Here is a 13,882-nt window from a genome sequence, read left to right as displayed (position 1 = left end):
TCGAGATCCTCTATTAGAGAAGGAGCCCACCCGGCCCGCAGCCCGCCCGCCTCCCGGCGCTGGAGCGGCCCCTCCGCGCTTCTCCCCAAGCCGCACTCTGCCTACGTTTTGTTCTTACCGTTCCTAGGGAAGACCTTCCCGGGACACAACAATCATGAAATAAAAATAAGGACAACGTACACCCAAGGGCCGCAGCGCCCGCCGGCGGCGGGGAAGGCGGGCGGGCGCGGGAAGGCCGCGGGCGGCGCCGGGAGCCGCGGGGCCCGGCCGGCTGCGCGCGCACGCGCCGCCCGCGTCGCCATGGGAACCGCGCTGGCCCGCGGCGGCAAGATGCTCGCCGCGACGCCGGCCCCGCCCGCGCGCCAGCCCCGCCCGCGCGCCACCCGGCCCGCGAGCCAGCCCCGCCCGCGCGCCAGCCCCGCCCGCGCGCCACCCGGCCCGCGCGCCAGCCCCGCCCTCCGCTCCGGCGCGGGCTCGTCGGCCGCCGCGGGGTGGACGGTGTCCTGCGCCCGCGCCCAGGGACGGCGCGCCGTGCCGGGGGTCCGCGCGCTGGGTTTTTTTTTTTTTTTCCTTCTCATTTTGAAGCTATAAAGGCTAAATTCACAACTCCTAACATTGTATCTCAAATGCGTGAGTACGTAACCGTGATTTCTGAGATAAATGAGCCCTTAAGAGTTAACGGCAAGTACGGAATCTAAAAAACATGGGACAAAATGAGGATAAAGTCAAGGTATGTTACTGGTGGGAGATAATAAACCCAGAGTGCTTCCCTTTTTAAAGGCGATTCTAAAATTTATAGCAACTTTTCTAAAACTTTGCAACATATGGATTTATTACAACTGTGGCACAAAGGCTAGCAAGGAATAAAAGCTCACCCTTGAGATGACTCAAAGTTTGTAAGACCGTGAAAGACAAGAGGATGGGTTAAGAGCTAGACTGTTGTTAATAGTACAAAATACTGTAAAACCCTGAAAAAAGTAGTTATAGTACAGGAAAAGGGCAAGCTATTTAAAATACAAAGAATTAATTTACACTGAAAATATTAAGATGAATTTAAAATTTTTTTGGTACTCTTTTGAACCTAGGTGCATTCTACCTCTGAGCTACATTCCCATACATGTTTTATTTTTGATATAGGGTCTCATTAAGTTGCAGAGACTGCCGTGAACCTGGGCTGCGTCTTTCTCAGGCTCCCAAGTACTCAGCCTCCCAAGTACTGGGATTTACAAGTGTGCACCCACACTTGGTTTGAATTTAGATTCCTATACTGAGAGCCCAAGGTGGTGGAGCACACTTATGAAATTATACTTGGAAAATTAATACAGGAGGATCGCCGGTTCGTGGCCAGCTTCAGCAACTTAATGAGGCCCTCTGCAACTTAAACCCTTTTTCAAAAACTAAAAAGACTAAAAAATAGGGCTAGGGGTATACCTTGGAGGTAGAATGCCCCTGGGTTCCATCCCCAGTACTGCAAAAAGTAAAAAAAAAAAAAAAAAAAAAAAAAAAAGGCCAGGCATGGTGTCGCAGGCTTGTAATCCTAGCATTCATGAGGCAGAGACCATAGGATTGTGGTTCAAGGATGACCTCAGCTACTTAGCAAGGTCCTTCACAATTTAGTGAGACACTGTTTCAAAAATAAAAACACTAAAAACTAGGGCTGAGGGTGTAGCTCACAGATACAGTGCTCCTGGGTTCGTGGGAAAAAAAAAAAAAAAAAAAAAAACTAGGGCTGGAGTTGTAGCTTGGAGGTAGACCCTGGGTTCCATTCCCAGTACTGGGGGGGGGGGGGGGGAGTCTGAGAATGTAGTTTAGAGGTAGAATGTGCCTAGTTTTAATCCCCAGTAACTAACTAACTCACTCTCTCTCTTTCTCTCTCTCTTTCACACACACACACACACATACACACACACTTCCTACACAGATATTTGGACTTCAAAATTTTGGTATATGTCCTAAATATTTTTCTTTGTAGTACTAGGGATGGAATTTTTTTTTTTTTTTTTTTTTTTTGGTGATACTGGGGTTCCTGGAAACCCTTTTACCTCCGGGCTACCAGACTTATTTTTATACTTTTTTATTTGGAAACAGGGTCTCTTAAGCCAGCACGCTGGCTTTGCTGGCTTCGAACCTGCGTGATCCTATCTACACCTCCCAAGCACGGGGATTACAAGTGTGTGCCACCATGCCCGGCTCTAGGGATGGTATTTAAAGGCATTGCACCTGTAAGCTTCACCCCCCAGCCCTATTTTTTAGTCTTTTATTTTTTGAAACAGGGTCTCACTGAGTTGTGAAGAGCCTCGGCAAATAGCTGAGGCTGTCTGATCCTCCTGTCTCTACCTCCTGAATGCTGGGATTATAAGTGTGTACCACCATGCTTGGCCTTTTTTATTTTTGAAACAGGGTTTCACTGAGTTGCAAAGGGCCTCAATAAATAGCTGAGGCTGTCCACAAACTGTGATCCTCCGTCTCAGCCTCCAGAATGCTGGTATTACAAGCATTCAGTACTATGATGGCTTCTTCTATTTTTTTTTTTTTTTTTGAGGGTCTGGGGATGGAACCCAGAGGCATTTGACCTCTGAGCTATAACCCCTGCACAATTTTTTATTCTTTATTTTGAAACAGGGCCTCACTGAGTTGCAGAGGGCCTCACTAAGTAGCTGAGGCTGTCTGCGAACCACCATCTCAGCCTCCCAAATGCTGGGATTACAAGGGTGTGCCACACCATGCCTGGCTTTTTTTTTTTTTGAGAAAAGAGTACAAAGTTTTCCTCAGCCTCTCAAAGTCTCTATTTTTTTTTTTTTTTTTTTTTTTTGTGGTACTGGGGGTGGAACCCAGGGGCCTTCTACCTCCACGCTATACTCCCAGATCTATTTTATATTTTATTTGGAAGTAGGGTCTCACTAAGTTGCTGAGAGCCTCACTAAGTAGCTGAGGCTGGTTTCGAACCTGTGTGATCCTCCTGTCTTAGCCTCCCAAGCGCGGGGATTACAAGTGTGTGCCACCACGCCCGGCAAGTCCCTATTTTAAAAAGAATAAGAATTAGCATTTGGGCCTGGTGTGATGGCACACACTTGTAATCCCCGTGCTTTCCAAATAAAAAAGTATGAAAATAGGTCTGGGAGTGTAGCCTGGAGGTAGAAGGGTTTCCAGGAACCCCAGTACCACCCCCCCGCCCCCCCAAAAAAAAGCATTTGGCAAAGGTTGTGATTACTACAGAGGTAGAATGTGCCTAGGTTCAATCCCCAGTAACACACACACAATCCCTACACCGATATTTGGACTTCAAAGAATGAATGTAATACTTGACACCCTCAGCCCTTTTTCTTTTTTCTTTTTTTTAAACAGGGTCTCAAGCTGGACATGGTGGCGCAAGCTTGTAATCTCAGCATTTGGGAGGCTGAGACAGGAGGATCGCGGTTTGGAGATAGCATCACAGATACTACTTAGTGAGGCCCTTTGCAACTCACTGAGACCCTGTTTCAAAATAAAGAATAATAAATCGGGTTGGTGGTGTAGCTTGGGGGTAGAATGCCCCTGGATTCCATATTGCAGTATTGGGGATGGAACCCAGAGGCATTCTATCTCCAAGCGACACCCCCAGCCCTATTATTTATTTATTTACTTACTTATTTTTGTGGTGCTCGGGATTGAACCCAGGGGCACTCTGCCTCCGAACTATACCCTCAGCCCTATTTTTTATTTATTTTTTGAAACAAGGTCTCAGTTAGTTGCAGAGGGCCTCACTAATTAGCCGAGGCTGGCTACCAACCCAGATCCTCCTGTCTCAGCCTCCCAAATGCCAAATGCTGGGAATACAAGTGTGCACCACCACAGCTGCCTTAATCTTTTTATTTTTTTGCAGTACTGTGGATAGAACCCAGGGGCATTGTACCTCCGAGCTACACCCCCCAGTCCTATTTTTTAGTCTTCTTAGGTTTTTTTTTTTTTTTGTGTGTGTGTGTGGTACTGGGGGTGGAACCCAGAGGCTTTCTACCTCTGGGCCATACTCCCAGACCTATTTTGTATTTTATTTGGAAACAGCGTCTCACTAAGTTGCTGAGAGCCTAAGTAGCTGAGGCTGGCTTCGAACCTGCGTGATCCTCCTGTCTCAGCCTCCCAAGTGCGGGAATTACAAGTGTGCGCTACCATGCCCAGCTGTCTTTTTAGTTTTTGAAGCAGGGTCTCACTGAGTTGCTAAGGGCCTCACTAAGTATTTGAAGCTGTCTGCGAACCGCGATCCTTTGGTTTCCACCTCCCTAATGCTGGGATTATAAGCATATTCCACCACGCTTGGCTATCACTATGTAATTTAGTACTAATAGATGCCACTTAATTTTATAAATAAGCTTGTGTAGGTGAAGACATTTTCATACACACACATGTGTGTGTGTGTGGTGTTGGGGATTGAACCCAGGGACATTCTACCTATGGGCTATACCCCCAGACCTATTTTATTTTTACTTAGAAACAGGGTCTCGCTGAGTTGTTCAGAGCCTAAGTTTTGAGGCTGGCTTCAAACCTCTGATCCTCCTGTCTCAGCCACTCAAGTGCTGGGATTACAGATGAGCACCACCCACCATACCTGTTCTTTTTTTTTTTTTTTTTTTGGTGGTACTGGGGTTCCTGGAAGCCCTTCTACCTCTGGGATACACTCCCACGGGCTACACTCCCAGACCTATTTTTAAAAAATGTTTTATGTGGAAACAGGGTCTCTTAAACCAGCGAGGCTCGCTCCGAACCAGCGTGATCCTACTGTCTCCACCTCCCAAGCGCGGGGATTACAAGCGTGCACCACCACGCCCGGCTCTTTTTTTTTTTTTTTAAGTGTATATAATACACAAGATCTACAAAGTCTATGTTAATTCTTTATGTAATTGATGAGCAGCTTTTTTTTTTTTTTTTTTTTTTGGTACTGGGGATGGAACCCCAGCTACCTTGGAGCTACAGCTCTTGTTTGTTTTGAAATAGGGTCTCACTAGGTTGTTGAGGGTCTGTTATATTGCTGTTAAACCTGCAATCCTGTCTCAGCTTCCCCAAATACTGTGATTACAGGAGTGCACCATTATACCTGGCTGCATGTAATTTTTTTCTTTTTGTGGTACTGAGGATTGAATCCAGGGCATTCTTCCTCCCAGCACTCTCTCCCAACCCCCGCCTTTTAAAATTTTTATTTGCCCTACTGGGGATTGAACCTAGGGCATTCTACCTCTGAGTTATACCCCAGCCCTATTTTTTATTCTGTATTTCGAAACAGGGTCTCACTAAGTTGCTGAGGATCTAACTTAGTAGCTGAGGCTGGCCGTGAACCTACAATCCTCCTGTCTCAGCTCCCTAAGTATTGGGATTACAAGTATGTGCTACTACACCTGGCCCCCTTTTAAATTTTTGAACAGGGTCTCAATAGGTTGCTGAGGCTGGTCTCCAGTATGTTATCTTGTCATTTCAGCCTCCCAAGTACTGGGATTACAAGCCTGTGACACCATGCCCGGGATGCATGTAGTCTTACAATGTCCTCTTTCATTCTTTAAAAATCAGAGCTACGCCAAGCGTGGTGGCGCACACTTGTAATCCTAGCATTCGGGAGGTTGAGACCTGAGGATCGCGGTTCATGGACAGCAACAGCTACTTAGTGAGGCCCTCTGCAACTTAGTGAGACCCTATTTCAAATTAATAAAAAATAGGGCAGGGGGTGTAGCTCGGAGGTCAAATGCTCCTGGGTTCCATCCCCAGACCTGAAGGAAAAAAAAAAATCAGAGCTAGCCAGGCATGGTGGTGCACCCTTATAATTCCAGTATGTGGGAGGCAGAGATAGGAGGATTGCAGGTTCCCAGACAGCCTCAGCTACTTAGTGAGACCCTCTTAAACTTAGTGAGACCTTGGTTCAAAGTAAAGAAAAAATTGAGCTGAAGGTAGCTTGGAGGTAGAATGTTCTGGGTTCCATCCAGTACCAGGACAAAAAAAAAAAAAAAAAAAAAAAAAGAGCTAGCTGTGATTTTAACTACCAATAATTAATGTTTCCCTTGTATGTGTTTTATATAAGCAACTGCGATTTTTCAAAAGAATTTTAGACTGTGAAAAGATTTGATTATTTTCAGAAATTCCCAGATGGTATTTTGTCTAGCAGTATTTTTTGTTCAATTATGTAATTATGTGCATTATACATTAATTTAAACATTCCTTTGTTCTTTCCCCCATAATGCTAGGAAGCATTTGGCTGTTATTATTATGCATTACTGATAACATTTCTGAAATGGAATTATAAATTCAAAGGACATACAAAACAAATATTGGTCATTTACTCAAAAATGTTGTTTTTCTATATTTTGTGTTTCTCTACTTTGCCTTTTTATATAATTCGGTTTTCTGTCTTAATAATTTCTGTGTAATTATCACAGCAAGGTTTTTCTCATGTTTTTCAATATGAAAAGATCATACTGAGCTTGGCCTGGTGGTGCATGCTTGTAATCCCAGCATTTTAAGGTGCCCTTTTGACAGCCAACCTACTTCCCACAGTGATAACTGCTCCCTTTTCCATGCTACCTTTGTGTTACTGGGGATGGAACCCAGGTGCATTCTACCTCTGAGCTACAGCTCCAAGCCCTATTATTTTTTGTTTTGAAATAGGGTCTACTAAATTGCAGAGAACCTCACTAAGCTGAGGCTGGCTTTGAACCTGTGATCCTCTCGTCTCGGGAAAGCCTCCCAAGTACTGGGTGGCACGGCTCTTATGCTATCTCTTTTTCCTCCATCTCTCTTTGCCCTTAGGACACTGTTGTAGCTACATCTTAAATGATTACCTCACACATGCTAAACAGGCCTTCTACCACTGAGCTAAATGTCTCCAACCCCTGAGCCCAATTTTAATTGTAAGAAGCTTAACTGCTAAGTAGTTAAAAAAAAAAAAAAAAAAACTTCTTTATTAGATGAGGTATGAGAGCAGGCATTGAAGTATTGATGAATTCCACTACTGTGGCAAGACAGCATCAATAGGTCAGCTTCTCCCAGTGCTGGGAAAGTTTCACTCATTTCTCCAAGTAAGTTTCAGGAGCAAATGAGTGCAAATAAAACACCTGCCTCTGGTGTAGCTGTAACCTCTTATTGAAAGAAAAAAGGGACCACTGAAAATGAGATTCCTGGGTTTTGATGAAAAGGAACAATATAAGAGGACTAGATCTTCTAGGCTTCTACTGGCCTCTTCTACTTTTCCTGTTTAAGGATTAAGATTGAGCCACTTCAGGTACCCAAGGAGAGGAGTTTGGCAGTGATTGATCAGAGACAATCCTTATCTAAGAGACTTGGTCACTAATGTTACATCCATCCCAAGGACGACTGAACGAGAAATGTATCCTGCTTTTGAACCAACCTAGAGAATAGACGAGGGACCAGTTATAGATGTAACTTCCTTTTCCATTGCATCTAATAAACAGGTCTTTTTACCTTTACTTTATAGCCACCTAGTATACGCACACTACGCTTGATCAGTCCAGGTTGGGTGAGTTCAAGATATTTTAACTGCCCATTAATGTCCAGAGACCCTCCAAAAGAGGACTAGTCCAGAGACTGGGTATAAAATTTATACTAGTTAGCACAAAATGAGAAAAACAAGGACACTGTGAATTTTCTGGCTAACTTTATTCACTTTTTTGACATTAAAATACATGTTAATAAATGATAATTAGAGCTCTAGTTCTTGGTCTGTGTGAAAATGAGGACCATATCCCAGGAGTGGGAGAGCTGGGGTCCCTAATGAAGATGGAACAAAACCACTAGTTCCAGCTCTGAACTGCTTTTGGAGTTCTGCACAGTAAAGAACTGAAGTTCTAACTGGTTTAATCCACTATTAATTTTGCTCTCAATTGCAGCTATATACAAGTATTATTTCAAAACTAGTATTGTTGCAGACCAAAATGACTTCTCATATATTATTTAATTGGTAGCAAGGGCTGTGCTTCAGCAATACCAATACATTAAATATAGAAGTCATAGCTGGTCTTGGTGGCACACACTTGTAATCCCAGCAATCAGGAGGCTGAGACCAGTCGATTGTGGTTCAGACAGTCTCAGCTACTCAGTGAGGCCCTCCACAACTTAGTGAGACCCTGTTTCAAAATAAAGAATAAAAAATAGGGCTGAGGGTGTAGTTTGGAGGTAGAATGTCCCTGGTTCAATCCCCAGTACTGCAAAAAAGTAAAAAAAAAAAAAAAAAAAAAAAAAAAAAAAATTAAATTGCAGAATGTTTATCTGATAAAGACTAAAAGAGTTTGACTAAAAAATATATTATCCCCCCTACCTCTAGTACTGGGGTTGGAACTGGGATGGAGGAGTATTCTACCTTGGAACTACACCACCAGCCCTATTTTTATTCTTAATTTTGAAACAGAGTCTAGCTAAGTTGCAAAGGACCTCACTAAGTAGCTGATGCTGGCCACGAACCTTGATCCTGTCTCAGCCTCCTGAATGCTGGGATTACAAGTGTGTACCACCACGCCCGGCTCTAAAAATTAATTCTTATCTGCATATGAAAATAGTATATGGAAAGAGAAGGTTTCTAATTATCATTACCATGAAATCTATATACAGTTTGTAAAGGATCCTTAATACGAAGCACTTCATTTAAATAATTTTTTAGAGGGTGGTACTGGAGATTGAATTTAGGGGCATTCTACCACTGAGCTATACTCCCAGTTCTTTTTATTTTGAAACAGAACCTTGCTAAACCTCCCAAGTACTTGGATTACAAGCATACACTATCATACCCAGTTTAAATACTGTATTTCTAATATATCCTTTCATAGCATTCTTAATTGAAACCAATATCTTTAAAAGAGTTAAGAAATTTAAGTTTAATTTCCGGAGTCTGTATAAGGTAGAGAATGCACAATGTAGGCCACATGTTTTATAAACACACATAGAAGACAAAGATTGTGAAATAATATCTACTAAGAAAGATGAAACCTTATGTTAACTTTAAAAGGCTGATTTCTGCATCTACATCGATGTAATATGATTCTCTGCCAATTACAGTTATAGAAAGTCTCTATAAGCAAGTTATCATTCACTTTCACTTTCATGCCCCCACATGGGAAGTGGTAGGTGAGTATCTGTAGGAATACAATTTATTGTCTGCTCCTCCACTTAGAAGTAGCTGTGTAAAGAGAGAAAAAAATACAAAAAACATAATTATTATTTCACATAATAACTAAACCTAATAAAATATGGATGATTTTATTCCTAAGGAATTATAGATGAGCAGGTAACATATACCAAAAGTTAGTGTTTCAAAGGACCAATTATAGAAAGTATCAGTATTATTCAGGTTGAACATCCCTAATCTGGAAATGTGCACCCTGGGCTGGGGATGTAGCTGAGTGGCAAAGTACATGCTTAGCGTGTGCAAAGCTCTGGGCTCAATCTCCCGCCCCAAAATTAAACAAGCAAAAATCTACAATCTAAAATGCTCCAAATACCTGAAACTTGTTGAGCACTGATGTGATGCCAAAAGTGGAAAATTCCACACATGACCTCATATGATGGGTCACAGAACACAGGCATACAAAAAAAAAAAAATACTGTATAAAATTATCTTCAAGCTAAATGTATAATATCTATCAGAAACAAAAAACAATTTCAGCTGGGCGTGGTGGTGCACGCATGTAATCCCCGCGCTTGGGAGGCTGAGACAGGAGGAGGAGGATCGTGCAGGTTCGCAGCCAGCATCAGCTAGTTAGTGAGGCTCCCAGCAACTTAGTGAGACCCTGTTTCCAAATAAAATACAAAATGGGTCTGGGAGTATCACCCAGAGGTAGAAAGCCTCTGGGTCCCACCCCCGTACCACCAAAAAAAAAAAAAAAAAAAGCAATTTCATGTTAAGACTTGGATCCCATATCCAAGATAGCTCATACATGTGCAAACATTTAAAAAGGAAAAAAAAAAAAATTCCAAAATGCTTCTGGTTTCAAACATTTTAGATAAGGGATATTCAACCTGTACTTAAGATACAGTAGTGGCGCATGCTGAGACAGGAAGATTGCACAGGTTTGAAGCCAGCCTTAGCTACTTAGTGAGGCTCTCAGTAACTTAGTGATACCCTGTTTCCAAACAAAATGTAAAATAGGTCTGGGAGTATAGCCCAGGTGTAGAAAGCTCTGGATTCTAACCCCAGTACCACCAAAAAAAAAAACCCAAAAAACAAACAAACAAAAAACCAGTATGCTGAAATATTAAAAGTGATCACTGAATTTGGCTGAGGCAGGGTATGCTACTGTACTTTCCATGAAATATTTAAAAGACATAGTTTTACCTATTTAACGATGCTGCATTAATAATTTTCAGGCAAATCTATACTGCCTGCAAAATCCATATTCAAGCAGCCCTAAGATCTGTTTTTTTTTTTTTTTTTTTTTTTTGTGGTACTGGGTGTGGAACCCAGGGACTTTTCTACTTTTCATATTTTATTTGGAAACAGGGTCTCACTAAGTTGCCGATAGCCTAAGTAGCTGAGGCTGGCTTCAAACCTGTGCAAGCCTCCTGTCTCAGCCTTCCAAGTCCTGGAATTACAAGCATGCACCACTATACCTGCCTCAAGCCCTAGGATCTATCTTTAGAAAAAATTATAAAGGAATAAGACCTTATGCATATACATAAAAATAATTAAATTATAATTTTTTTGTGTGTGTGTGGTAATGGGGATCAAACCCAGGGGCATTCTACCTCTGAGATATAACCCAGCCCTATTTTATTTTTTATTTCAAAACAGGGTCTCACTAAGTTGTAGAGGTCTCATATTGTTGGCTGCAAACCTTTGATCCTCCTATCTCAGTCTCCCAAGTACTAGGATTACAAGTGTGTGCCACTATGTCTGGGATAAACTGTTAATTCTTTAAACACATTTGTATAATCTATATTTATTATACAAGACTTTATTGACTGGGAAATGCTTTGATTCAATTAGTCTCAAGTATTGTGTTTATGGACTTGAATATAAGAAAAAATTGTTTCAAAATTTCAATTTTTATCACTCCAGTTATTAGAGGGAAAATTTGATTCTTTGATGTAAAATTTTATTGTAGAAAAGAGAATTATAAAAATGATATAAAGACACTAATAACTTCACACTACACAGATTCTTTTTTTTTTTTTTTCCTTTGGTGGGTCTGGGGATGGAACCCAGGGGCACTCAACCTCTGAGCTACACCCCCTCACCTATTTTGTATTCTTTATTTATTTATTTAATTTTACTTTTTTTGTGGGTCTGTGGATGGAACCTAGGGTCATGCGACCTCTGAGCTATACTCCCTGCCCTAATTTTTATTCTTGGGTCTCACTAAGTTGCGAAGGGTCTCACTAAGTAGCTGAGGCTGTCCACGAACTGTGATCCTCCAGTCTCAGCCTCCTGAATGCTGGGATTACAAGCCTGCACCACCACGCCTGGCTTATACGACACGTATTTTAATAATGTCTTTTCCTCTTCACCAAATAATAAATTCTTACCCCTGTGTCTGTCCAGTCCACGCTTAGAACTTTGTCTTCATGAGCAGCCAGATCATAGAGAGGAGCCTTACAACTAAAAGATGAAAATATTAACATGTTATATGTATTTTCAGTATTAAAGCAAACATATGAATAATCACTTAAGTCTTCTGAAAACTTTATAGGTTTCACCATCCTTGCCCCAATAAGTGTGAGTGTGTGTGTGTGTGTGTGTGTGTGTGTGTGTGTATGGTACAAGGGATTGAACCCAGGGGCATTCTACCTCCAAGCTATACTCCCAGCCCTATTTTTATTCTTTATCTTAAAACAGGACCTCATTAAGTAGCTGAGGCTGGCTAGACCCCAAATGCCTCCTGTCTTAGCCTTGCAAGCACTGGGATCACAAGCGTGTGCCACCAAGCCAGGCTTAGTTTTTGCTTTGAGACAGGGTCTCATTAGGTTGCTAAAGCTGGCCTTGAACCTGCAATCCTCCTGTCACGCCTCCTATTTACTGAAACAGGTATGTACCATGGTACCCTGTTACTACTACTTTTATCTCCAAATCACTGCTTTATATACCCTTTGTCTAGCCATAAGTGTACTGATAAACCCTAAACTTGTACTTTCAGCATAAATTTTGAACTATATCTGTATACACAATTATCCAACAGCTAGATGGGTAGTAGAAATTTAAAACAAGCCAAAACTCTTGATTATCTCTCACAAACCTTTTTGTATTCCTTCCTGTCACTCAAATATTTTGGCAGAAAATATAGGCATTTAATCCATAAGAGATCAATCCTTCCAGAGCTATCTTCAACAAATACCCAGTAGTTATTTACCTCTACTGCTACCAACACAGTCCAAGTCACCAGTATCTGTGTCCTAAATAAATTGCAATAGCATGTCTGCTTCTACTCTTATTCTCCTGCTCAAAGCCTTCCCATCACACTTAGAGTGAAACCCAAACTCATTACCATGCCTATCAGCCTTTTCTTGCTATAACTACTGCTTGCCTCATGTTCTACCACTCTCGGCTTTGCTTATTGTGCTCCATCGGTGCTGGCCTGCTCGCTATGTGCCAATATGCCAAGATTCTTCCCACCTGTGTGGTTCTCCGCCATGGTACGTGCATGGCTCATACCTTCACACTGTACAATTCACTACTATAACATCATTTTCAAAGAGAGGCTCTCCCCAAAGATGTGCCCCTTTACTCTGCTTTACTTTCATTACAACAATAACTAAATGTTATAACGAAATGTATATGCCTTTTAGATATTAACAAGTCATACACCATTAAGTAATACTAGGATGTTAGAAGACAGATTTAAGGTCAACAACACATAAATGGGTATTTAGTTAATGCACTTCTACTTGTAAAGATATGTAAATAAGTGGTATATGCATTTTATTTGGCTATTTTTTTCTTTTTTCTGCAGGTCCGGTGATGGAACCCAGGGGCATTCAACCTGTGAGCTATACCCCCTACCCTATTTGTTTTTCTTTATTTTGAAGCAGGGTCTCAGTTGCGGAGGGCCTCACTAAGTAGTGGAGGCTGTCTGCGAACCGCAATCCTCTGGTCTCAGCCTCTCAAATGCTTATTTGGCTATTCTTTATATACTCATATCATAGCATGAACTATGAGTAAGAAGGATACCTTTAATATCTAATTATCTTTAAAATATGTATTTTTATCCAGTTTTCCTATCAATATGTTCTTATTAAGATTCAGGTTAATCTTTCTGAGCTCTATTTTTTCCCTATTCTATAACAAAGTCAGAAAAAGAAATTTCAGCATTTGGGAGGCTGAGACTGAAAGTTTGTGTTTTGCAGACAGCCCCAGCTACTTGGTGAGGCCCTCTGCAACTTAGTGAGACCTTCTTTCAAAATAAAGAATAAAAAAGAGGGCAGGGGGTATAGTTCTGAGGTCAAATGCCCCTGGCTTCCACCCCCAGACCCGCCAAAAAAAAAAAAAAAAAAAAGAAAAAAAAAAAAAAAGAAAAAAAAAAAAAGAAAAATTTTATAAATTGCTTGTGTGGTACTGGGGATTGTATCTATGGTGTCTACCTCTGTGCTACATCCCCAGCCCTTGAGAACTTGAAACAGGTTCTCACTAAGTTGTACAGGGCCTCACTAAGTTGCTGAGGCTGGCTGAGAACCTGTGATCCTCCTGTTTCAGCCTCTCAAGTACTAAGATTATAAACATATGCCACCATGCACAGTTAACTTTTATATTTCTTTATGACTGAAATTTTGAAGCTGATTACTAGCATAATTAACTAGAAGGTTGGCTAATTCCAGTAGTAAAAGCCATAAGATACCTTCATCTGGAAATTGTAATTTTGTATGGTATAAGCAAACCATACAAAATTGGCAACAGCATGCCTGGCTTTGTGCATTACTTTTAATA

General features: G+C 41.5%; 1 protein-coding gene across 2 annotated transcripts in view; it reads right to left on the bottom strand.

Moving 5' to 3' along the window:
- Positions 1-9,067: 9,067 nt before the first annotated feature.
- WDR12 (WD repeat domain 12) overlaps positions 9,068-13,882 on the bottom strand; it is a gene marked incomplete at both ends in the record, with an annotated part of 28,683 nt that continues 23,868 nt past the window's right edge. For both annotated transcript variants that reach the window (XM_080689632.1, XM_080689633.1), the window contains 2 exons: positions 9,068-9,145; positions 11,491-11,563. In XM_080689632.1, the coding sequence (XP_080545758.1) occupies positions 9,068-9,145; positions 11,491-11,563 (151 nt within the window). The remainder of the gene's footprint in view (positions 9,146-11,490; positions 11,564-13,882) is intronic.

This window comes from Muscardinus avellanarius, assembly GCF_963383645.1.
Source record: "Muscardinus avellanarius genome assembly, chromosome: 2".
Classification (NCBI taxonomy): Eukaryota; Metazoa; Chordata; class Mammalia; order Rodentia; family Gliridae; genus Muscardinus; species Muscardinus avellanarius.
Note: the sequence above shows the minus strand (reverse complement) of the source record. Positions and strands in the feature narration are given on the sequence as shown.